Source organism: Rhinichthys klamathensis, unplaced genomic scaffold (assembly GCF_029890125.1).
Source record: "Rhinichthys klamathensis goyatoka isolate OS25496 unplaced genomic scaffold, OSU_Roscu_1.1 h1tg000149l_1, whole genome shotgun sequence".
NCBI lineage: Eukaryota > Metazoa > Chordata > Actinopteri > Cypriniformes > Leuciscidae > Rhinichthys > Rhinichthys klamathensis.
In genome coordinates this window covers 2001828-2027473 of record NW_026606684.1, presented here as the reverse complement: position 1 = coordinate 2027473, position 25646 = coordinate 2001828, and the positions used below count along the sequence as shown (strand labels likewise).

The following is a 25646-nucleotide window of genomic DNA, read 5'->3' as shown; positions in this document are numbered from 1 at the left end:
TATATATATATTATATACACTCACCGGCCACTTTATTAGGTACCCCATGCTAGTAATGGGTTGGACCCCCTTTTGCCTTCAGAACTGCCTCAATTCTTCGTGGCATAGATTCAACAAGGTGCTGGAAGCATTCCTCAGGGAGTTTGGTCCATATTGACATGATGGCATCACACAGTTGCCGCAGATTTGTCGGCTGCACATCCATGATGCGAATCTCCCGTTCCACCACATCCCAAAGATGCTCTATTGGGTTGAGATCTGGTGACTGTGGAGGCCATTTTAGTACAGTGAACTCATTGTCATGTTCAAGAAACCAATTTGAAATGATTAGAGCTTTGTGACATGGTGGAAGTAGCCATCAGAGGATGGGTACATGGTGGCCATAAAGGGATGGACATGGTCAGAAACAATGCTCAGGTAGGCCGTGGCATTTAAACGATGCCCAATTGGCACTAAGGGGCCTAAAGTGTGCCAGGAAAACATCCCCCACACCATTACACCACCACCACCAGCCTGCACAGTGGTAACAAGGCATGATGGTTCCATGTTCTCATTCTGTTTACGCCAAATTCTGACTCTAACATCTGAATGTCTCAACAGAAATCGAGACTCATCAGACCAGGCAACATTTTTCCAGTCTTCAACTGTTCAATTTTGGTGAGCTCTTGCAAATTGTAGCCTCTTTTTCCTATTTGTAGTGGAGATGAGTGGTACCCGGTGGAGTCTTCTGCTGTTGTAGCCCATCCGCCTCAAGGTTGTGCGTGTTGTGGCTTCACAAATGCTTTGCTGCATACCTCGGTTGTAACGAGTGGTTATTTCAGTCACTGTTGCCCTTCTATCAGCTCGAACCAGTCTGGCCATTCTCCTCTGACCTCTGGCATCAACAAGGCATTTCCGCCCACAGAACTGCCGCTCACTGGATGTTTTTTCTTTTTCGGACCATTCTCTGTAAACCCTAGAGATGGTTGTGCGTGAAAATCCCAGTAGATTAGCAGTTTCTGAAATACTCAGACCAGCCCTTCTGGCACCAACAATCATGCCACGTTCAAAGTCACTCAAATCACCTTTCTTCCCCATACTGATGTTCGGTTTGAACTGCAGGAGATTGTCTTGACCATGTCTACACGCCTAAATGCACTGAGTTGCCGCCATGTGATTGGCTGCTTAGAAATTAAGTGTTAACGAGCAGTTGGACAGGTGTACCTAATAAAGTGGCCGGTGAGTGTATATATATATATATATATACATATTTATATATAATATATATATTTTTTTATTTTGTCTCCTCTTTTGTTATATTCAGACACACTTTTGGACATTTAGTGTTCAAACGCATATAAATGTTAATCCTGCAAGAAAAAGAAATGTTAGTTATGATTAATTAAAAAAATTCCTTAACAATGCCTTTAAAGATGCTTCATTTAAGAGATATGTTGATAAAAAAGAAGAAATACAATTCATTCTTCTTTTTATATGCAGACATGCTGAATATCACGATACTGGTTTGTCAATTTTAGCTTTACTATGTGCAAGAGCTCTCTGCTGGAATTGCTATGCACAATTTTATGTAATGTCAACTTTGAAAAACAAAGGAAAACACACTGAAAATTGTTTGTGCTTACATTTAGGACAGGGGCAGGGCACATGTTCATGCGAAACTTGACGTTTGTTCAATTTGTTCTGGGCATGTCTTGTACTGCAGACATAAAAGATCAGTTCATCCCTTTTTTTTTGGGATCAGCCCTAACTGCTAAATTTGAAGTTGCGAAGTTGTAAGAAAAAAGAATTTACAGTGAATTTACAGGCTCACTCTACCATAACTGATTTTTTATTCAAGAAACTTATAGTAAATTCTGTTACTTTATTATTATTAATCTGTTGATTAATCTCAATGAATTGTCTCTATCTCTACATACAGTTTGTCTCATCAAGGTGCACAGAGTCAGAGACCTCAAAAAGTCACTTAACTAAATAAATGTCATTATGCAAAAAATATTACACCATTATTTAAGTTACTTCTCAAACATTTCACAAAATTAAGTTTGTTAGCTTGTAAATCATAGACGGTAGATGTGCTGTTCAAAATAAAGACATTTTTAACATTTTCTTGAGGGGAATCGACTTTATGCATCTACACTACTAATGACTTTGGGACCAAGAAAAGCTCTAGCATTATTTTCCACTTAGTTTGATATTTCTGTTTATTGCAATGACATTCATACATATTTAATTGTGGCTTAAGTGTCCTAATATTTTTGGGTTATTTGTGTAAGAGTAGTAGTATCAGAGAGTTGTTCTCACTGCAGCTGTAGTCGTAGAGAGCGACTATATCAACTATCCACCTCAACTCACTAGCTTGCAAATACATTTAGTTGCCTTCAGCTCCAATTGTGACAAAATGTGATCATTCAATTCAATTGCTGTTTGTTTTGGTGTGTTTTCACTGTCTCAAATCTTCAGATATCTCAATGCATGTATAATGAATAGATTGACACTTCTTTTCTAGGTTACAATCATCCAGCCTTAATGAAAGTGATGACCAATCCAAATAATGTGGTGAGTCCTGATCAGACTATGAAGTGTGTGTGTGTGTCTTTATAGATAGATCACTGCAAATCTAATTTCCATTGTACAGTCAAACAGTGCAGCATGAGTGGAACGAGATGAGAGTTTTAAAGGTGTGATGCACAGAGCTGCTTTTCAGTAGCACTGCTTCACTTAAGTTTTCCCATTAAAACCCAAATTCATTTATTTTATAATTCACTTTTAGCAGATATACACTACTGTTATTGGGTTTGGGGTCTGTACGATTTTTGTAATGTTTTGAAAGAAGTCTCATGTTGTTCACCAAGGCTGCTTTTTTTAATTATAAAAAATACAGTAAATTTGAGTACAGTAAACAGTAATATTGTGAAACATCTTTACAATTTAAAATAACTGATTTTGATTTGAATATTTTTAAAAGTGATTTATTCCTGTAATGGTGTAACGTGAATGGTAGCAAATTTGACAATTAAAATTCAAAGTGTCCACAAGTTGTATACATTTATGAATAGTAGCATATACACACTTAATATTTACTTTTTCAAATTTTGTGTGAATTTTTGTTTTCAGAGTGCATTTGTCAACCGGCCGGCACTTGGTATTCTGCCACCTGAGAACTTTCCAGACAAACTGGTCGAGAGCCTGCTGACGGTGAGTGTTGTTGGGTTTGAAGAAACACAGGTGAAGTATTTCTTGAAAGATGAATGTTTCCACAAAGCTAATAATAGCATATGTCTCAGAAATTATTGCTGACAATGCTCACAAGTAGAGAGTAAGGACTGTGAGTAATATGTTTGCAGATATCACTATGAACCTAATAAATGATTGCGCTCTTTTTCACATTGGCCGCAAGTGGCTTGCTGTTTATTGTAGAGGTGCCAGTGCGGAGTGCTGTGAATGACTCTTTCTTCAACATCAGATTGCCCCCAGCGGAATGACGAGAGTACAAACCATGGCCTGTGGTTCCTGCTCCAATGAGAATGCTTTCAAGAGCATGTTTATCTGCTACAGAGTGAGTGGACTTTCCTCAGTTTTCTCCTGCTCGACTCACACAAAGTCCAAACAAACAAATTTGCTTTATATAGGTGTGATATTGGTTGTATTTTGGCAATAATGATACCCAGAAGAAGTCTTTCTGAAACTGTTGGAGGAAAAAAATCACTTTATATCACTATATATTTTTTTATAATAAGTATTATGATTTTTGATTTTATTGGTATTATAGCTTGCAAAGGTATAACAGAAGCTTGAAAGCTTAAATCTGTTAGAGATACTGATTTAATTCAGATTACTTTATATTAGGGCTGTCAAATGATACAGGTGAGAGGTAATCATAAGAAAATATGATATAATTACACAAAAAAACACATTCCTGACTGTTATGTAAATTCCATATTAACTGGGCTCTTAAAATGGACTCTTGGACAGTGGTTGTGTTCATTGTATGGAATGTATATTCATGTTGCTTGCATCATGTATGTATGTACCTACGTACATATGTTGGCATCCCTACTCTATACACATGAACAGCTCTTAAATCATCTGATATCTAATACTTTTTTTAATGGTTTCTAGAATAAGGAGAGAGGAGACACCAACCCATCTGCGGAGGAAATCGACTCGTGCATGATCAACCAGGTTAGAGAATAGACACTGTGAAAGACACACATTATGCATATGACTGTGGCTCCTGAAATCTAAATGTTCTTTTTACACACACTATTCTCTTTCCTCTCTCAGAGTCCTGGATGCCCAGATTTGAGCATCTTGTCTTTTATGGGAGCTTTCCATGGGAGAACTCTGGGTAAGTGCTTGAAAATTGTCTGTTGATTTATGAGAACATAATTGAAAGATGTGTCTGATTCAGGTCAGTACACTTTGAGCAGATTCAGGGACCTGGCCTGCATGTATTTGCCTTACATTTGTTTGCCTTTGCAGCTATTTGTATCATATGACTTCATTTGACCAACAAAGACGCCTGGCTGTTTTGTTTTAACTGGGACATCCATCCCCTAATGTGTGTGATGTTGGATTACAGGTTGCCTGGCCACAACACATTCCAAAGCCATTCACAAGTTGGATATACCGGCATTTGACTGGCCTATCGCACCCTTCCCTAAGCTCCAGTATCCTTTGGAGGAGTTTGCACGGGAGAACGCTCAGGAAGAGGCCCGCTGCCTGGAGGAGGTCCGAGATCTCTCCTTCATGTGTCCACAGAAAAAAAAAATTCCACACTAATTAAAATAATATTGTGGGTTCAGTACAAGTTAAGCTCAATCAACAGCAGTTGTGGGTTTCCCACCTGTTCTTCAAAAAAAGGTACCTACAATAGAAGTGATTGGGGCCAATCCATACATTTTAAAATACTCGCAATTTCAATAGTATCACCACAAGACACAAACAACAATGTTAACATGATTTTAATGTTGTGTTAAGTTATATCCCATTTTACAGGTTTGTCAGCATGAAAACAGATCACTGTAAACCCTAAACCCATAAAGCAACTATATAAATGAGTATTGTAACAGCTTTATGTTTTGGTTGTTCAGCAAAATTTTGTGGGTGATTTTCAGTCATTTCAATAGGAATATATATGTGATTGGGAATTTTGCACAAGTCAAAGCATTTCTCCAAAGCAGATATCCAAGTTTTTCACGCAAAATCGCCTTGTTGACCGACAGAAAGCTGCATTGTCCACTGCCAATAGTGTAGTAATGCACAATGCACCGCTCACACAGAAGTCGCTTTCAACCAAGAAGCTGTTTGTCAATACGGTGAAAAACTTAAACCCGATGCGAAATCTGCGAGGTGAAATGTTTCGCCCTGCAAAATTCCTAGAAATTCCTGATTAAATGGATTCCAATTGAAATAATTGGATTTCACACAGTAACATTTCACAGAGCAATGGTAAATGTGATGACACGTTTTAAGTAATGTAAGTGATTTTATCAAATTCTAAGCTTCTGCTTTTAAATCCTTCAAGAATGGGCCCCATTTACTTCTATTGTTAGTGTCTCATCATTACCTTGCCTTTTGCGTTTCTTTAAGAAAATGAGGGACGAGTCAAAATATATATACACATATTTTTTGTTAATCAACATGATGCTTAATCCTTTCAACTTAACTTGTGTTGAACCAGGAATATTGCAGAAATACCTAGCATTGAATAAGTTTGAAACTGTTCTGTGTGTCAGGTTGAGGATCTCATCGTGAAGTGGAGGCAGAAGGGTAAACCAGTTGCTGGCATTGTTATCGAGCCCATCCAGGCAGAGGGAGGGGACAACCACGCCTCACCTGACTTCTTCATCAAGTTGCGAAATATTGCACGCAAGGTGAAACGTTTTTTCCTGTTCTAAAATAGCTTTCCTGTAGCTTAAAGTGTAGAGTGTTGGTGCTTGCAACGCCAAGGTCATGGGTTCGATTCCCAGTGAACGCAAGAACTGATAAGATTGTAAAAATGTGTACCTTGAAATGCAATGTAAGTCGCTTTGGATAAAAGCGTCTGCCAAATGAATGTAAAATGCTTAGCTTTCCTCCATAGTCATCCTTTCTTACTGAATCTGTGCTTTGAAGTCGTTTCAGATAGACACTCCAGTTATAAATAGCTAAAATGAGACTCTTTGAACACTAATAAAAAAGGCACTCACCACTCTGTGCGAAGTTCTTTTTATCTGCTCTAAATTGAGTCCTTATGAACGAGATAAGGCAGAACACAAAAGGGAATGATTTAATAAGGCTGCTTTATGCAGAGAAAAGAGCCCCTTTAAGTAATTGTGATGAAGTCCACGCTCTCCCTGAAAAACTTGGGAAGTGTTCTCTTCAAATGAAGTGTAGCAAAGCGCAACAGCTGTGTCCAGCGGGTGTTGTATGCAGTTTTATGCAGGCTGTCAAGATGGGTTTTGACAGAGAGTGAGCTAACAGATGTTTATCTGTGTCTGGATCTTTCAGCATGGCTGTGCTTTCCACGTGGATGAGGTGCAGACAGGTGGAGGAGCAACAGGCAAGTTCTGGGCCCATGAGCATTGGGGTCTGGACGACCCTGCTGATGTTGTTTCCTTCAGCAAGAAGATGCTGACAGGAGGATACTACCACAAGGATGAACTGCAAGCAGACAAAGTAAGGGCTGTCATCGTTTCACCAAATGTACCCTCATGCAAAATCGTCAATCCCATTCTTATAAACAAAAACGATAAAGCAGCCAACTGGGAACAATTAATAAGTCATTGTTTATGAATGGAGTTGTAATGTGTTTTAGTATCAGATGATTGTTCTGTCAGTTTCGCAGTCTTTGTCTAAATGATCGCGTGTCCTTGGATGAGATTCATAGCTGTATGGAACTGAGCTATCATGCCCCCTACTGTTTCTTTCTGTAAAGTCACCTCCAATGGTGCAGTTTTATCTACATTCTAAGCCACAACAAAACTTCAAAAAATGTACATATATGTAAGGTTATATGTTTATATAGGTTATAACTATGTAACCTACTGTATATAAACATATACTTTTCATAAATACTTTACATAAAAACTTTAGACATTGATCAAGAGAGACATTTAGGGCAAAAACAGTACAAACAGAGACAGTGCAATGTGAAACCGAAATTGTCCCGAAAAAATTGAAGTGACCAGTGCACATAGGGAGAGATGAGAGTATTAATAATTTTTAGTAATAATTGTTGTTACTATAATAATTATATCTGTGCAATTTAAATGGTGAAAATAATTTCTTATATTTATTTAATAATACATGTATTATTATTACTTCAAAATACTTTAGTTTTTGGTCTACTTAAAATTGCTTGACATGATTTATCTCTTGTGTTGATGCATTAAAACCAGAATTTGAGGCGGGACATACTGAAGGGTTCATCCCTTCTATTCAAATATCAAATAGCCTTTTTGTTTTGTTTATTCCCTGGAGAAAAAAAAAAAAAACTTTTAAGAGTATATTTGCCGATGAATACCCTCAAAATAGATTTTTGGTTGCATGACGTCTTAAAGAAGACTTGAGTGTATGAACCATTTAAACTGACATGACTGTCTGTATGCACCTCAGCCCTACAGAATCTTCAACACCTGGATGGGAGACCCCTCAAAGAATCTGTTCTTATCAGAGGTGCTTAACGTGATCAGAAGAGAGAACCTTCTGGAGGAGGTGACGCGCTCAGGGAAGGCTCTTTTGCAGGGCCTTTATGCACTGCAGGTACAGTCATCTTCATTTATATCCTTACATGACTGATTCCTCACAGACGCCACAGCTCATCACGAAAGACTTTAAAACTGTTAATGGTTCTATTATGACGTTCATTGCTTATCTGAGGGCCGGCCTCATAACTCCTGCTGCCGGAGAGAAAACCTGAGCCTGTAATCGATCTTAGCAGCGTAATGAGTGCTTGTTTTGAAGCTGTGGATTTATGATACTGTCCACATTGTGAGCCGTCTGTGTATTAATTTTTAATGTCTCGCTGCTTCTCTTCACGTAGACCCAGTACCCTCATATCCTGAGTAGAGCCCGTGGCCAGGGTACATTCTGTGCCATAGACGCCTGCGATGATGCCACGCGCAACAGTATCATGATGAAGGCCAGGAACAAAGGTAAGCTGTGGCCCCCTTACTCATCACACACAAGGTTTAAAATCTATGTTTTTTGTTCTTATGACAATTGGATTATTTTATCATTTATTCATAAATTAGTTATTGTGTTTCATCTGTGTGCTCTGAGATGCAGTTCATTTACAATGTAGGGGGGAAAAGCCACAGCTTCCCAAATTGCAGCAACTTCCATTTTTATTACAGATATTTAGCGCCAATTTCCCTGGATGTGATGATTTTGTTCTCTTGAACGCATGGGATGGAAATGCTGCTTTATTCGCAAATGTTTTAAGCGATTTTTGCGCAAAAGTTAAATTTGCAATTTTGGATGGAAACATAGCTAGTGACAAAGCTCAGGTCATTGTCAGGTAATTATATAATATGCAATTTGCAATAATTATGTTAGTGGTATAGGCATAATATTAATAGTAGTAACAAATAGTGTTAATTTTAGACCCTGTCCGTACAAGATGCAGAGGCTTTATGGGATACTATGTTCTCTAAAATAAAATAAAAACTTCTGTTTATTTCACCAGGTGCGTTTTTGGGTTCCTGTGGCGAAAAGTCCATCCGTTTCCGTCCCTCTCTGGTCTTCAAGGAGTACCATGTCCATCAGCTCCTGAACATCCTGAATGACGTTCTGACTGAGCATAAATAGAGTTCTGGCTGCCAGGTCGGCCTTGATTATGAAACGTATAGGGTCCAATCCCACTCGGTTTATACCAGCCTGTCACAATTAATTGATCACCGTCTCTCTCTCTTTCCGTCCAGTCTCATCCTGTCATTTCTAATTAGGAAGGATAAAAATCTGTTTTCTATCTCTTTTTATTTAGCTGATCTTGTCTTCTTCTTTTTTTTCTTTTTTTTTACCATGGGTGGACAGATTGAAGATCTGAAGCAGTATACAGGAATTATCCCAGTAGTAATGCCTCCAATTCAGGGTCATTCACTCAAATTATAAATTAAAGTAAATCTCTCTTGCTAATGTCGCAACTTAGTTTGTGAACTGTGGGGTCATTCAGGACCAGAAAGTCCTTCCATTGAAAGTTAGTTAAATAAAGCAATATAGAGACCTCAGAGATGCTACAGGATTTCTTATTTGCAATAATTCTTATAACCCTTTTTGTCAAAGAGAAAGAGTCCAGGTCTAAGCATCTGGAAGTTAACATGAAAAGATGAGTAGTCACTATGTATGACACTAAAACTACATGAAAGTAGCTACTACTGGCTTTATGAAGATAAAATATAACATCTACAAAGAAATGGTTGCACTGGAAATGTCTAGGTTGTAATTTTTTCATGATGACAGATTGAATTTACAGAGCACCTGAATATTATGGTCCTCTCTGAATTAAAAGCATGTGTGAAAGACAAGTCGTGGAAGCATCGTTGGACTGATTGCGTTTTAAGGAGCTGGATAGAGCCGATAGAAAGCTGGAAAAAGTGAGAAGCTGCAGAGAACCTCTATTCCCATTTTTACAGGACGTCTCTTGAGCCAATAAGCTTCAAGGAATCAGAAAGTCCCTTTATTGACTTGCTTTACTGTATAATTCCTCAATCATAAAGAGTTTTACTGTGATGCAAAGCCTCTGATTTGAGTTGTGAGATATGAACAGAATGTTGCCAGCACGAAACATTTAAAGCACAACCTGGTGTGGTAATGTGAGGGCTGATAATTTTCACAGCCAAACTTCTACCTGATCTAACAATAGAAATCCATCATGAAGCATGTTTTAAAAGCACAAGCTTGGGGCCGCTCAGCTTAGCGTCCATCCTCTGCTCAGGTGAACATGATCCCCTCATGTTCCTCATCACAGGCCATGTAAGAAAAGCTATGGATAACGTCTACAAGGTCATCTTCACTTAATGGCCATCACAGCCTGTATATGTTTATCATCTTTGGGGTGATTCTCCTGTTCCAGTTGCTCCAAGCTGAAAGAGTGATCATCCCTTCAGCTTGGTGTTTCAATCGTCCTTTCCTTTTTAAATACTTAAATCCCAATATGTACTTAATGTAGTGAGATTATGCAATGCTCATTGTGTAAGCTTTATTAGTGAAGTCTAACTACGTTTCCATGTTGTTTACAGCTGCATCAGAATTAAGTTCCTTATTTAACTGACATTTATTGATATGTATAAAATCACACCCTCTTTAACACACTTCGTGTTATTCCTTTGTGATAATGTGTCCCATGTCAGTGTAATGTAGAAATGTTGTTTTGGATGCCTATTAAATGTTCCTTTTAATGTTGTGGACAGGTGGCGGCAGTGACTCAATGTAAAAGCTGTGTCTGTTTGTACTCGGCAAAGTCAGTATTTAATAGAGAAATGTGTATTGATACTCATATTAATTAAAAAAATAAAACTGGTTTACACTGTTATATGTAGTAAAATTAGATAAAAATATTGAGGTAATTTCTACATAAAACCTTAATGTTGTCTGAGGAAGTTATAAAATAAATATGACAATTTGAATAATTTTTCATTCTTGCCTGTCTTTGAAGCAAAATGACCAAGAAACACACATGTACATGAGAAATGATCAAAATGATTTATTAATCACAATGAATGTACACATACACAGTGAACATGTTTTTTTTTTCAGCGAATAAAAAAAAAAGGGAAATCTACATATTAGATATGTGTTAAGGCTTCCTGTTAAGAGTGTGTAATCAGTTCTCATGAGTAATCAAATCAGTCTGCAATTCACAGATGGTTAATGCAAGTATAACTGATTATGGTTCATGCCACATAATTAAACAAACCAAATAATCAAGATCATTTCAAACAAACTCCCTTCCTGAACCCAAATAAAGAAAAAAAGCAGCAAGGTTTTTTTTTTTTTTTTTTTTTTTGTGGAAATTTGCTGTCATGTCACACACAGCACTTAAAGGCATTCATTCATTCAGCCCTGTTCCCTTTCCCCCAAACCTCCAGAAAAGAAACAGAAACCCTTTTCGACATCATTATGTAAGAGTTCAGATTCAGAGAGCTGCTGTTCTCAAGGACCTCATGATTCAAACACTGCTCCTGACCAGGTCTCATGTTTCGTGCCTGGTGCTAAATGAGTGATGGTCACCTCAACGGCCTGGATCTTTGCATGTTTGGGTGGAATAGAGCAGATCTTGTAGCTCACTTCATCTCCTTCCACAGGCACATATTCACCCTCGATGCTGTTGGAAGAATGGAGATCATCAGCAAAACGTGTGTGTGTGTGTGTGTGTGCTTATAGGACTTGCAGGACACGTGTTTAAAAAGTGCATCAAATGGAAAACAAAACGACGAGCAAGTCAAATTGGACAAACAAAATGGATCCCATTTTACAAATGAGAATTCTTATATAATTATAAATCACTATAATTTTTAAGTTACCTGACAGAATGTAATTTTATGTAGTTGAACATTAAACAAACAAGTCTTGAGAATAAGAAAATTACAAAAGGGTGCAAATGCTCATTCTGTGAATCATAAAATAATTTGATGTACTGAATGTTTGAACAGCTGGCAAGTCTATCCATTTTTTCAGTGGTCAAACACATTTTATCTGAAAGAAGCCAGTCAAGCGCTCTTATCTCTCATACTCAAGTACTTAACTTAGACCTGACGCCAAAACCTTTCACACACTCCACAAGTTTCTATTCCCAGAAGCCCCTCCCTCATGATCAGTTCAAATACATCTACAAACACACTGGGAGCGCTAACATTTATGAACTCTAAGTTGGGCTGCATATTAATGATGATTTGTGATTGCATCTACGTCACTGATAATCATGGTGTTGTCGATACATGTGATTTCAGATTTAACTGGGTTTGTGGTGGAATGTGTGTTGGCTTTGACGAAGGACTCGGCTGAAGATGTTTTCCCAGTGAACTCACTCAGATATGTGCACAAAGATGTCATTGCCTCCGTCTGATGGCGTGATGAAACCGTGTCCTTTGGAACGTGAAAAGCACTTGCAGACCCCACTGAAGACCGGGCCCTCAGCTGCACGCGCTTGACTGTCGGGGTAAAGGGACAAAAATATTACTCTATACTTAATCAGCAAAAATGACCATTTCTATAAATCAAAGAATCCTGAAAGAAATCGATCACGTTTTCAACATTGATAATAATGCATATATTTCTTGAGCAGCAAATCATTATATTCTGAAGGATCATGTGACACTGAAGACTGGAGTAATGATGTTGAAAATTCAGCTTTGTCATTACAGAAACAAATGAACTTTTCAAATAGAATTTTTTTCAATATAACTGTTTTTATTTGGTGAGCATTAGAGACATCCTTCAAAAAGTAAAAATAATAATAATATTCTTACTAACCCGAAACTTTTGATATGTGTGTATAAAGCAGGAGTGTCCAAACTCAGTCCTGAAGGGCCACTGTCCTGTAGAGTTTAACTCCCAACTTGCCTCAACACACCTGCCTGGAAGTCTCTATGCCTAGTAAGAGCTTGATTAGCTGGTTCAGGTGTGTTTAATTGGGGTTGGAGGAGCTAAACTCTGCAGGACAGAGAGCAGAATTAGGCTAAACTAGTATAGGTACATACATACAGGTTAAAACAGTGGATGGGTCTGTAGATGATGTGGTGCTGTACTCACGCTGAGCAGGTGCGGTTGCGGCGGGTGGGCAGGGGACTGGGAATCAGGTAGCCCCTCATGGGGGAGGGCGACCGGTCTCTGTTGCGACATGCAGGCAGACGAAGAGAGCTGGGGGACACCGGGGACAGCGGGGACAGAGGAGGGGTGGTGGACTTCACAGGAGATGACGCTTCTGAGGACATGCTGACGGTGGGACACTGGGAAGGCAGAAAGTGCGAGAAGCTTTACTTTTTAAAACTGAAATATGTTCTCTAGGAGTATTTCCTTAAAAAAAAAAACATGACGATTGTCTGCGTGTACATGAACCGAAAACATAAATAGTGCAAATAGCACACAAGTCTACCGAGGACAGAGTGACATCCTTGAAAAATGTATTTCTGTGAAGTGCAGACCAGTGATAGGGTTATATTATGACTAGTGGTGTCGCAATATACAAGTATTGATGATGTAATATAAAAAATAAAAAAATATATTCATCATGTTAATGTTAATCCTACACATACGAAAGTATCGTAAATAATCAAGCGCCAGAAACTTTCTGGTTGACACTCCAACATGGCGGTACACCCTCTGCCGATGGGATTAAGAGTTGTGTTTTCACCCATCATGAAACGTTAAAAAAAAAGACAAAGCAGTGTGTAGCTATTACTGCTGCACAAAATTGTGTGATAAAAGGAGGAGATGAAAGCTAAATATACTACCCACACCTGAAAAAAGTTAACTCACCACTGTGAGAGTTTTTTGGATTACGTTTTTTGGATCACCCCAGTCTGCAGGAAGTGCCGACCAATAGTTATTTTAGTACACCTTTGAACAGTTATGGTCAAAGACTCTCTCTCCGCATCCCTACACTTGTATTTTGAGTGCGGTTCATTGGCCCATAAATAGAACACGCAAAATAAAGTAAAAAATACATTTTTCAGATGCCATTATTTTTTCCAAGATTTATCTAGCTTTTGGTCCATAAAGCTATCACTAAGACGATGTGGTGTGATTCATCACAAAACAGATACCCAATACCCTTCCTTTTGAGAGTTTTCCACTGTTACAAAAATAATCCAATTCCCTGTGATAGCTGGCCTGTGATATTGACACAGATCTAAGGTAACTAAATGTCTCTAGTGTACACAGCAGTGGATGTAAGAGCCTGAGGGAACCACTTGACAACCCAACACTGAATGACTCAGATCAGCAATTAGTTAATACTTTACTATTGAAACATGAGATGTAAAGCCTGTATTTTCTTCTCCTGCATCTAAATATATACAGCTATAATATTCTGTATTCAAGCTCCACTGCATCTCTCACTCCTGTATTCATTTAAAATGCAAGGCATTATGTGCAGAAATGATAGATGTTAATTATTCATATAACATTTTAAACAACTGTGTTTTAAGCCCTTTGACTTTATCGTTGAGTATCCCTGATAATCACCATCACTGAAACACAACCCTCAGCAGCCGCCACAGGCTACAGCTCCCATTTGCGACAGTAATGTGATCGTTCACTGTTGATGCTGCAGGCCACCTTCAGCTTTTGTTAGCCCTATCTGACAGATCCCCCCTGTCCAGGAATATATTAAAAACCTGCTCTGCCGGCAGAGCGTTTGGCCAGGCCACTAGAGGTTTGTGCAGGCCTTGGTTGTGGGATCTGTTAACTAATGCACTGAGCACCAGAGCGCTGCATGTTAACACAAACGGCATGGGAAGGGTCAAGCATCCAGTAATCACAGTAGGAAATGGCACTGAATGCATAATCGCACGCCCTCCCCCACTGTCATCGCACTCCCTTTGGCCATTACAGCCCACACAAATTGAGGAAGAAGAGCGGGATGACCACGAAAGATGTTCCTTATGAGCCATAAAGCATATTATGTAATAATTTTAAGCACCGAAGAAGTAGCAAATTGGCTTTCCAGACACTCCCAGGCGGCTCTGCCATGGCAACACTGTACCGACGGCTCCCTCGAGAGATGCCAGATGAGAATGGGCCCCTTTGTACCTTCAGATGGATTACATCACTGCAATTATAGCTTTCTGCTGTCAGACTCAGCATGCCCCATAAACCGAAAACGAGGCCACTGAGTGTTTGAAAACCAGGGCCAATTATACAGCGCTGATTGTGTGCCGAGGTACTGATGCATGGGTGAACGTTCGCTTCAGCTCTCATTCGTTCCACATACACATCAGCAGAAATGACACATGTAGTACATCCTAACAGGAGGAAGAAATTTCCAAAGTATGACCATGATTTTTTGGGGATATGGTATTTTGGGTAACGCTTCCTTTTACAGTACAGTACGTACTTACAGTGTACTTACCTAGAAAGTACTGGCTAATATAAGGTAAGTACAAGGGTTAGGGGTAGGTTCAGGGTTAGTACCTAGTTATTACCCAGTAATTATAATTACTATAATAAGTAAGTACATAGTAAGTACATGGGTAACAGGACTGTAAAAGGAAGCGTTACCGTTTTTTGAATGGCTTTGTGTAACTCGTAAATACCATAATATATGAATTTGGCAATCATTTATGTATATATTAAAGAAAGAAAGATATTACCATACTTTTAGATTACTTCTTTGTAAGAAATTATGAAGCTTCTAGCGATTCATATAGAGCAGTCTCTTTAGTAGTGGTTCTCAACCTTTGAAACTCCAGTGAGTCTCCCATTACCAAAGACAATATTTGAAGACCACAGGCTATGATAGTTCCTCTCGCACCCCAGCTGAAATGAAAATAAAGGTGCTAGGGAGAAACAAGGGCTTTCATTACAGTTAAAATAAATTTTAATATTTTCCTTAATGCATAAAAGGATACAAGCAAAATGCAGAATTTGTTACTGTGAACTCAAACCTAAATTTGCCACTTGCTCCGCTAAAGTGAGTTATTATTCCCAAAGAGTGAAGAAACAACACAAACAAATTTGCTTGATCTTGTTGGGAACTTATTTCTTCTAAAGTGTAGGAAACTCAGAAGCGAAGACCAGGAGACTCGGTGTATCTTTTCTAAGCAGGATTCTTTATTGCTGTTGCATCGCTGTAGTCTGCTTCGTTCAAAAATCTTAGCCATGTCTAACTAAGGGCAAAATACTTTGTGTTCATATACCTTACAAGGGGGAGGGGTTACATAGAGGAGGGGACTCTTGAACAAAACATGTAAATGAAAGTACAGAAGTCGGCTCGTTACCGGAAATTCCCCAGCCCTGATCTCATCAGCATAACAGGGTGATTCAAATGTAAATATTCTAATCCAATCAGCAGGACTATTCAATGACTGGGACAGTGGCTCCGAGAGCCATTAGAACAAAGGGTGAGAGTTTCAGTAATCTGACTCATTTAACTTACAATAGAGAGCTCTGGACAGACAGGAAAAGGCAGGTTTGTGACATTTACCTAGTTACAAAATTCACACTAATAAACTTCCTCAGTTTATATACTATAAATCTAAATTAAACATTTGAATAAATTTGTAATCCTACAATCTGTCGACGATTATTGAGGGGATTAATTAAAAATGCTAATTATGTAGGCCTACATCATAGATATACACTCCAATAATAATTGCACATGTAAAGTTCTTAATTCCCGAGTAAAGAATGTCATGTCATGATGCACTATGCCTTGATTTATTACCTTAAATAATAATTAGTAGTAGTAGTAGTAGTAGTAGTGGCAGTACTTTTAAGAAAGGTACAATTTAAAAATATGTGTGGGTATAAACCTTGATATTTCGTATTACTATTTTTTATTTTTTATTTAAAAATAAAATTAAGCTAAAAACATACAAAAGTTTGAGATTGGGGAAATTTTGAATGATTTTGAAAGAAGACTTTTTAGCTCACTACGTCTGCATTTATTTGATTAAAATACAGTAAAACTGTAATATTGTGAAATATTACGATTTCAAATCATTTTCAGCATCATTATTCCACTACTCCACATGATCCTTCAGAAATCATTCTAATATGCTGATTTGCTGCTCAATTAACATTTCTTATTATCAATGAAAATGTGACATCTTTTTCGGAATTCTTTGATGAAGAGAAAGTTCAAAAGAACCGCATTTATTTTAAACATAATTTTTTGTAACATCACTTTTTATCAATTTAATGCTTCCTGCCTTAAAAAAATATATAAAAAATTTTTACACACACACACACACACAAACACACACACACAAAAAAACATTGATGCCAAACTTTTAAACCTATTTATATATTTGCATTTGTTTAGTATGGAACTAGTTGGTAGAAAATGTGTCCATTCCAGAGAGGTCTAACAGCAAGCAACAGCTCGCGTATTATTAGACAAAGGTCAACAGAGGGAGGAAGACATGACCTCAGGATGAGCACACAGACCTCTACACTAAGGTCAGCTATGCAATTTACTGGAATTTCCCATCAACTCTTTACTGTTGAAAAGTCTGCTAGCATAGGCAAATAACTCTGTCAGGCCCTAACCAACCACAATAGGGCCACTAAGCTGCATTGTGAGCAGAGATCCTAGGCAGTATGCAAAATAGCACTATAGAACGTAGACTAAATGAGATTTCAACCACAAGCTCCGAGCACTGAAAGAAAAACAGGGTTTTTTTCAATGAAAAAACATGTATTGGGGCAGAACGATGTACATTTGCATTGACGTCACCTAACAGGAAACTTCTCATGGCAGCAATGATGAAAGAAGCTGCCCATCTACAAATAACCAGTCTAACGTCACAAGATTACGTCACTATCTAGAGCTTTCAAGCCAAATGTTTAGCACAGTCTTTACATGAAGCACACAAAACATAATAAGTAAATGAGGCATACAAAGGAAATTATGTTAACAATTCTGTCTTCAAGTACACATGAATCTCAATTTACAGCACATTAGAGGCCTTGACAATATTCCCTCCAGGCTTGATGAGTGTGATAAACAACCTCCGCAGGCAGATTACAAGTGGACGTCACCAGCAGACAGTTATGGACGGTATTTAACTGCTGATTTACTAATCTGCACCTGATCTAGCAACTGTAATAACAAGCAGCTCTGAAATCAATCTCATCTCTGCCCTTGCCGTGACCGGGATTACTCACCAGCAACAGTGTGCTCGGGACGGGTACAAGCACTGCTTGTTCTTCAATGAGGAAGCGCAACCTTGCTTAGTTTGCGTCAACCACATCCCCCTTCTTTTGCTTCACCTGGATCCCGTGTACGGAGGGCGGAGCTTCCGTGAAGGTGGTGACTAATAAATACGGCAGTGATGGAGAGATAAAGGGAATGCTCTCCATCTGGATGGTGAGTTGCTAAGCTACAGAACAGCAGCTGCGGGACATGTCCGAGAGAGGGACAGTCTAGGATGGCATGACAAGTCTGTAGGTGGGGATGTTGCGTGGGTGACAATTTGCTGTTTGTTTGCGCTCAAGAGAGCACCTGAAGAGGCCCGGTTTGTAAAGTACACAGGAAGTGAGCAGCACAGCTTTTATTGCCTTGGCTTTTAACAATCCAATGAATGTCAAAATTTCCAACAAAACACGAGTTAAAGAGATAGACCTAACAAAACTACACCACTTAATGGAATAAAACAACAATGATTATCACTCACACCAGTACAGGAACAGCTGCATTCGCCCAAGAACATGCCCCCTCATGCCCATATTTTCCCAGAGGACAACATGCTAAACGGATATAAACTGACAGATAAATATAATAAAGAGTTTGTATGCATCAGACAGCCTGCAGCAGATGAAATAATGTGGCTAAAATGACAGTGAGTGACAATGATTAAAACCTCTGCAAGGTCTGGACTCTGGACGCCTACATACATTGATTCTCATCTATAGATGTTTCTACACACAGTGACGGCACACTATTGAATTCAGCCCACAGTTTCAGAGGGCAGGGACAGCTCTGACTCAGACACCTGCTGTTACAACTGCATTAAGTTGCATTAATGAAATTACAAACAACTTTCTCCAACGGCATGTTAAACTGAAAGGACATTTGAGCACAATGTGGGGACATACCACCCAATATTCAGAAAAGTAATCAATGGTTTGTTGTCTCTGCCATTCAGGAATGCCTTAATATTTCAATGACGACATGTGAATTTGACCTGTTAGAGCACAGCAAGCTCAAAACGTTCTCCACGGTTTAGGCAGTGAACAAAAAGACAAATGATACTTTTTGAAATTATCAAGTAACTCGCTGCCTACAGAGATCATTTTCACAGCTATAATCTATGAAATAAACATTTTACTCCCTGACTGTGCTTAAAAGAATGGTTCACCAAAAATGTAATTTAAATGAAAATTTTCACTAATAATTTATAATTAATATAATTTTTGTCTGTTCCATGATATAAAGAAAATATTTCTACAAAAGTCATACAGGTTAGTAATGACATGAGGGAATGAAAACAGTTTTAATTTCTGCATTAACTATTCACTTAATGGCCTTAAATCTAAATACAAATTCTATACATTCAAATTCACTTGCCCCACACAAAAAAAACTAAACTACATGTGTCCTGATAAAATGACACTGCTGAACTTGTTAAAACTTTATGAAAATATTCAGGCCAAACCACAAAAACCAACAAGTTGATACAAGTTAACAGGCCTATATTTTGATTATTTAGAAATGCTGAATACATGAAGAAAAACAGAGAAATCTTAGTTTTGCAGGATTTACAAGGGTGGAGATCATGTTTGGAATGTCAGATTATGACTGGAATAGTTTGGTAACGTATCCAAATAGCCTTGAGAAAAAGAATAGCAGGAGGAAAAACAGGGAGGCAGGGATCTTCTGTTCAAACAAAGGCCCCAACCAGGAAACAGCTAATCAAAACCGGTACGGTAGTTTCCTCCTGCAAGGATGGGTATCCAACAATACATTTATGATGAAAACAGCTTATTATGCGTTTATCCCAAAATAGATTTATTTAGTTGTATTTCAGACGCCCTAAAAATAGCATTCAGGTACGTTTCGTGCAATTGTTTTGATAGAGGGAAACAACAAGATGCATTTCAAGTTACATTTTATTTTGTTCTTCAGACATTCCTCTTTAAAATAAATAAGTATTACCTCAGCTGAGCTCTATGCATAGTGACCCAAATTTGTTTTTAATGAAAATGTGAACACTTTATTCAATTTTATTATGTAACAATCTCTGAAATTGAACCATACAGGACTTCAAAATGAAGATTCTAAAAGAAAAGTTTAAGAACCTGAGTCTAAAAGCATATTAACATTATCTTTAAGTTCTTGGGTTACAGTCATCCAAACTGTCACCATTAGCCTGTAATGCAACAAGGGTTGTTAAAGTCAACAGATTTTACTAATAGAATCTCTGTGTAAACATTAAAAAAATGCTTCTGCCATCTTTCTTTAGTTATTTTCCCCCTCCTGTAATTTGGCTCCAAAAAAGGTGAAAACATACATTTTATTCTTTTCTTTACAAAATCATACACTTTAGTTTGGAGGACACAGAATGACCCTATAGTTAGGTTACTGTCGTCCTTGGAATAGAACTACTTCAGAAACATTTATTTTTATGATACAATTATAATATTTATGCAAAAATGTGTAACAGTTATAAGACCCTTTAAGACTTGTGTAACCCTTTAAGTCTTTGATATATGTTGTTTTCAAAACAATGTTTCAAGGTTGGTAGCTTTTCCAGAACCTGCAAAAAGCAAATATCTGGAAATAGTACATCACTGATCAGGCAGCATCTGATCAGAACAGCTTTCATAAATTTCTCTGGTACATAACAACAAAGAAACTGAAGTAGCATGGTAGACTCATAGACTCTAGATGACTGTTATTAGGATCAGCCCACTTGGTACTGCTTGACTGAGGGTGGTCGTATTGCATAATATGAACATTTATGAAAGGCAAAGGTGGTCACACACATGGGGGAGCTTGCAAAATATGATCTTTGTAAGAAATGTATAATATGACTTGTATAGTTGAAATGGTCAAATCTATATGTGTCAAGAGGCAGTTTGAAGTCTAATTTACATCTCGATATTATTTTCTGGCAGATCAAAACTAAAAAATTACCATCATTTGTGATTTCATTACCTTCTTCTTTATGAGCTTAGTCTTGAGTTTGTTCTTCAACAGATTGTGCTAGTCTGTGTAAACAGATGATCAGATAGCCATCTGCAACAGTCTTTAATTCATAACTCTTTAAGTCATCGCGCTCTCTATTAACTCGATGGTTGGATTATACAATGAAATATGCCCTTCATTAATGTTGTTTAATATATACCAAGTCACATAAAATGGTTACACAACTGGGCACAGAAAACCTGGTAACAAAACTTCTGCCTGAATAACCTTGTAATTGTGTAGTGAGGGAGGCACAATGCAGTATTTTCCAAGACAGTAACAGACTCAGTACATGACCTCTATAGTTGTCTTTATAAGGTCCCAACAGGGAATGCTGTCACTGCCCAAAATCCAATATTACAACTTGAGAACTATCAATTACTTAACTGAAAGCATGGCCCAATAGTCTAGGTTGAAATGAGTAAATAACACAATGTGTTCTTGGAGTAAAGACACAACATTTCTAAGAAAAGAAATATTGAAAATGGAAAAAATAATATACATAAGCCAGGAAATTGTCAGCTCCAATGTAATCAGCCTTTTCCTTGTCCTTGTATTTTACAGTAAATCATTTTGCAACCTCAAAATAGGATTGATAAACTAAATAACTATCAATGACAGATCATCTAAAACATTCAATGATACTGTAGTTCACCCAAAAAAGAAATTCAAATGTTATTGGTGCATAATGCATTCAAGTTTGTATTTATGAGTTGGGAAGAGAACGTCAGGTGTAATGAGTTGTAGTTTACAAGTTTTATTGTAAATGAAAAATACTACTTTCATTAATTAAAAAAAACGTTACCATCAATATAGATTCAGCATTTTATGTGAGATTATTTACAACTTTGTGGTGCCATCCTTGTGCATTCAACACATAATTACAATCTTTCCAACATGACTTGAATGCCCCATTATTCACATTCGTTCCAAAACCTGCATGACTCACCAATTTGGAGTTTGTGTTTCAGAGACTTTTTTGTATGAGATTGAACCATATAGGGCCTTAAAAATGAAGATTCCAAAAGAAAAGTTTCATAAGAACAATAATCTAAATTACATTAAGATACACTTCTTGAATTAAAGACATGTAAACTTCAGAAATGTGTTTGTTTTTGGCAATCAGAGAGGTGTTGTATTAAATTTTGATAGAGGGAAACAAGATACATTTCTAATTTCAGTATTATTTGTTCTTCACGCATTCTTCTTTAAACACAATAACCATCAGCTGTTTAAAAAGTGACCTACATTTGGTTCTTGACCATTGAAAATGGGTAAAATTCAACAATTTGAACATGGATCTGGTTTTGAGATCCCCATATCTATGGGACTGAACTATAGGGCCTTAAACATGAATATTCCAAAAGAAAAGTTAATTAAGAATGAGAATCTAGAAGGATATGTTAAGATATATTGAATAGTTTTAGAGTTACAAGCTTGAAAACTTTAGAAAAATAATATGTATGGCACTCAGACAGGTATGTTCTAGAACTTCTAATCTATGCAATTGAGCTGATAGAAAAAAACGTGATACATTTCTAGTTTTAACATTATTTGTTAAGATATTTCTCTTTAAAATAAAAAAAAGTATCAGCTGTAAGCAAGGTGACCCACATTTGTTTTTTGACCACTGAAAATGTGTACAATTTACCAATTTACTCATGGAGCCACATTAACAAACCCATGTCTCTGGGATTGAACCTTTGAAATTAAGATACCAAAAAAAAAAAAAAAAGTTTGATAAGAAGAACCAGAATCTAAAAGGATATTAAGATATATTTAATACTTCTTGAGTTACAGGAATGCAAACTTGTGGCAAAAAACAAACAAACACAAAAAGTGTTTTTTTTCTCGCATTTTTGAACTGTCACCGTTGGCATATAATGAAACAAAGATAGCTAGTCAACATATTTTACTGATAGACCTACCAATCTCTGTAAAAAGAAAATAATGATGCTGCCATCTTTCTAAAGTCATTTTTACATCTCAGGTGAAAATTGTCATTTTGACCCCCCTCTTAGTGGATTACTCAGTAAACATATACCATATTCAACCACCGAACACCGAGACAATTTATTTGAAGCTTTAAATCAAAAGCAGTAACTTAGTACATTGTTATTTGTCCTGGTAAAACAAAACTGAAAACACAGCAGATCTGTTTTTCACTGTCAACAAGAATTCAGAAATATTGTGTCAATATCGGAGCTTCACCCAAAGACTTTCAGACAAATGTATCAAAATAAGAGTCACAGTCTTGCAACAAAACACCTTCCTTTCACGTAACACGCATGTTTGCTGTATATTTTTCCTAGAATTGTGGCACATATGTTTACTAGTAACGTTACTTAGTTCGACGAGCTGCGTTAACACTCCTCCCTTCACCAGCTCAACTACCGGTAGCATCTTTATGCATTAATTAAACCACTTTATTTTACTTACTTACTCAAACTTCCTACAAAAGCTCAATATGATACCTTAAATTATTCTCAAATAAAATAAAACAATATTCATCGTGTGTAGAATCGTGCCAATGACCGAGCAAATATGCAACAGATTAAAATCAGAGACGTCTAGAGAAAACAATCAATGTTTAAACTTAGTAAAACAACAGATTCATAAGATTGATTCTGACAGATTTCAAACATGACCATCTCTCGTTATAATTTATTAATCTCTCGAATAATTCACGAGCACGCAGCAGTCGCTTTTCTTTCACTTTCATAAAAAGTCACTTTGTTGAGATATAATCCTTCAAAAAGAATCACAGCATTACTCACCGTTTGCAAATGTGCACGAGCCAGAGAAAACAACCGTAGATTGTTGGAGGCAGTGAATAACGAAAAGCAGCCAGACACGAAAGAAAGTAGTTGTTGCTTATTGTTTGCTGGTCTACTCGGGAGTCTGACTGTGAATGAGGGTCCAAGACTCCGAAGAGGCGTGACTAAACCGATGCCATCCAAAATTACATCATTAAATGACAATTACCGTAAAACCTCACATATTCCGAGTCTGAAACGTAAACAAAAAAGAACATTGAAACAAAGGGTTGCACAATCTTTTTTATTTCGCTCTTGCCTGTAGGTCTTCTCAAAAATCTCTTAATGCATGAATCAATTCATAAATGAAGAATAGACAAATGGAGGGATGCAAATGGATGAGCAATACAACAAATAAAATTAATTTAAGTTGTGTACAAATTAAAAATCATCTCAGTGAACACTAGAGGGTGCTACACAATTCAGAGACTATTAGGAAGAATTCAGTTACTGCTTTCCATTTCATTTCACCTACGCCATGACCATCTTAGGGTTAGAATGCATTTTTACTAGAAGAGTAGAAGACATTCCCCTATTTCAATTCTTAATACCTACACAATGAAAATGTTATACAATGAAATGTAAAACAGAACAATGTACCAATTTTACAACAATGCAACATATTAAAAACAGACTAATGTTGAATTGACTAATTGGGGAATAATTGCAGATTTACACACACTTCCATGCTCAAAAGCACAAGGTGATAGTGATTATATTACCTAAATTGAAATTCATACATGCTATTTTGTCTTCAAACTCAATATTTTGCATGAAACAAAGCAAGTATACAAACAAGGAATTGGAAGAAACATTTTTTTCAAATGCATGAAGGCCAATAACATCTGATACAGTAGTTTCCTTAAGGTTTCTCTTATTTCACAGAAATGCTTCTCTGTGAATGTCCTTCACCAAAACATCAATGTTTCAACACAGACATCATGAATGTATTGTCAAACACAGATAAATATAATCTTTGATATTGTAATTTGTGTAAAGCAGGAGTATTTTTCTCAAATATGTTTATTTTGTGTGTAAATCCGATTCACAGCAACACAGCGAAAATCAAACATTTATCCCCCACTACATTCATTTCCCCTTTAAAAGAGCAAGTACATTGCAAGGAATGGCAGGATGTAATTTTCTAGCTAAATTAAGATGCTCTAAATTTAAAAAGTTTTTTCACATTTGTATTTGACATTAACAATACACATTTGGTGAGATGGAGGGTTTTCTGTAACTCTGGCATTTTCCCCCTTCATAGCAACACTACATTCATTGCCTCTGTGCAAATGTTATTTAAAAAAACAAATATTAAACTTAAAACTGGGGGCTGAAATACATGCTTAGTGTCACAAACAAAACACTAGAGCTTGACATGGATGAAAATGACTAAATGAAAAAGTATGCATACTTCTACCATCGAATCCTAAAATCATCTATATAGAACAGGCACACACACAAAAAAACGATTTATATTAAAAATTTGGATAAACAATAGAATATTTCTAACCTGGCCCTAGCCAGATGAATTTCGCTCCGCCTAGCTTCACTCACATCCATCTGGAACCGATCCATTGAAATGGCGTTTCAGAAGGCTGGGCCTTATCAATAATCCTTGCATATGATTGGATAAGCCACTTGTCTGTCATCTTTATCGACGTGCTATTTCAACCACTCACACCGAAGCCAACCCGTGAAAAAAAAGCCTTAAGAGCCGTTCTCTGATGTTCTTTTAATGAAACAATATTAGGTAGATTGGACAACACGGATGAAATAGCAGCATCAATGTTAACGCTTGTTTCCTCGATGCGAGCCGCCATTGTTGTCTGAATCAAAACAGTCTCACGGTCGCTTCTCCACTACGTCACATCTATGAAACTCCCGCCCTGCGTCCTGATTGGCTAAACCATAAAGTTGGTTGGAGAAATCACTCTCAATGGAAGAGGTTCCAGATGGATGTGAGTGAAGCTAGGCGGAGCGAAATTCATCTG

At 37.3% G+C, this 25646-nt stretch overlaps 2 protein-coding genes across 3 annotated transcripts in view; one reads left to right on the top strand and one right to left on the bottom strand.

Annotated features, from left to right (window-relative positions):
* abat (4-aminobutyrate aminotransferase) overlaps nt 1–9212 on the top strand; it is a 33803-nt gene extending 24591 nt beyond the window's left edge. For both annotated transcript variants that reach the window (XM_056258192.1, XM_056258193.1), the window contains 11 exons: nt 2507–2556; nt 3115–3195; nt 3464–3556; nt 4120–4182; nt 4285–4348; nt 4583–4731; nt 5739–5876; nt 6493–6660; nt 7600–7746; nt 8027–8138; nt 8672–9212. In XM_056258192.1, coding sequence (XP_056114167.1) covers nt 2507–2556; nt 3115–3195; nt 3464–3556; nt 4120–4182; nt 4285–4348; nt 4583–4731; nt 5739–5876; nt 6493–6660; nt 7600–7746; nt 8027–8138; nt 8672–8793 — 1187 coding nt within the window. In that variant the 3' untranslated portion in view covers nt 8794–9212. The remainder of the gene's footprint in view (nt 1–2506; nt 2557–3114; nt 3196–3463; nt 3557–4119; nt 4183–4284; nt 4349–4582; nt 4732–5738; nt 5877–6492; nt 6661–7599; nt 7747–8026; nt 8139–8671) is intronic.
* Nucleotides 9213–10725: 1513 nt separating this feature from the next.
* On the bottom strand, nt 10726–23754 carry carhsp1 (calcium regulated heat stable protein 1). The gene is made up of 4 exons (XM_056258209.1): nt 23614–23754; nt 12736–12932; nt 12012–12134; nt 10726–11308 (listed from the first exon to the last, which is right to left on the bottom strand). Exons 2-4 carry the CDS (start codon nt 12915–12917, stop codon nt 11146–11148), a joined length of 468 nt encoding a protein of 155 aa, XP_056114184.1. The 5' UTR covers nt 12918–12932; nt 23614–23754; the 3' UTR covers nt 10726–11145.
* Nucleotides 23755–25646: the final 1892 nt, after the last annotated feature.

Bases quoted from the DNA above. Each gene is read 5' to 3' on its own strand.
- carhsp1 (XM_056258209.1), bottom strand. From the start codon at position 12,917: ATGTCCTCAGAAGCGTCATCTCCTGTGAAGTCCACCACCCCTCCTCTG. The intron at 12,135-12,735 runs GTGAGTACAGCA...TTACCCCGACAG, and splicing joins CGCAACCGCACCTGCTCAGC to TCAAGCGCGTGCAGCTGAGG. The intron at 11,309-12,011 runs GTGAGTTCACTG...TTCTTCCAACAG, and splicing joins ATCTTTGTGCACATATCTGA to CATCGAGGGTGAATATGTGC.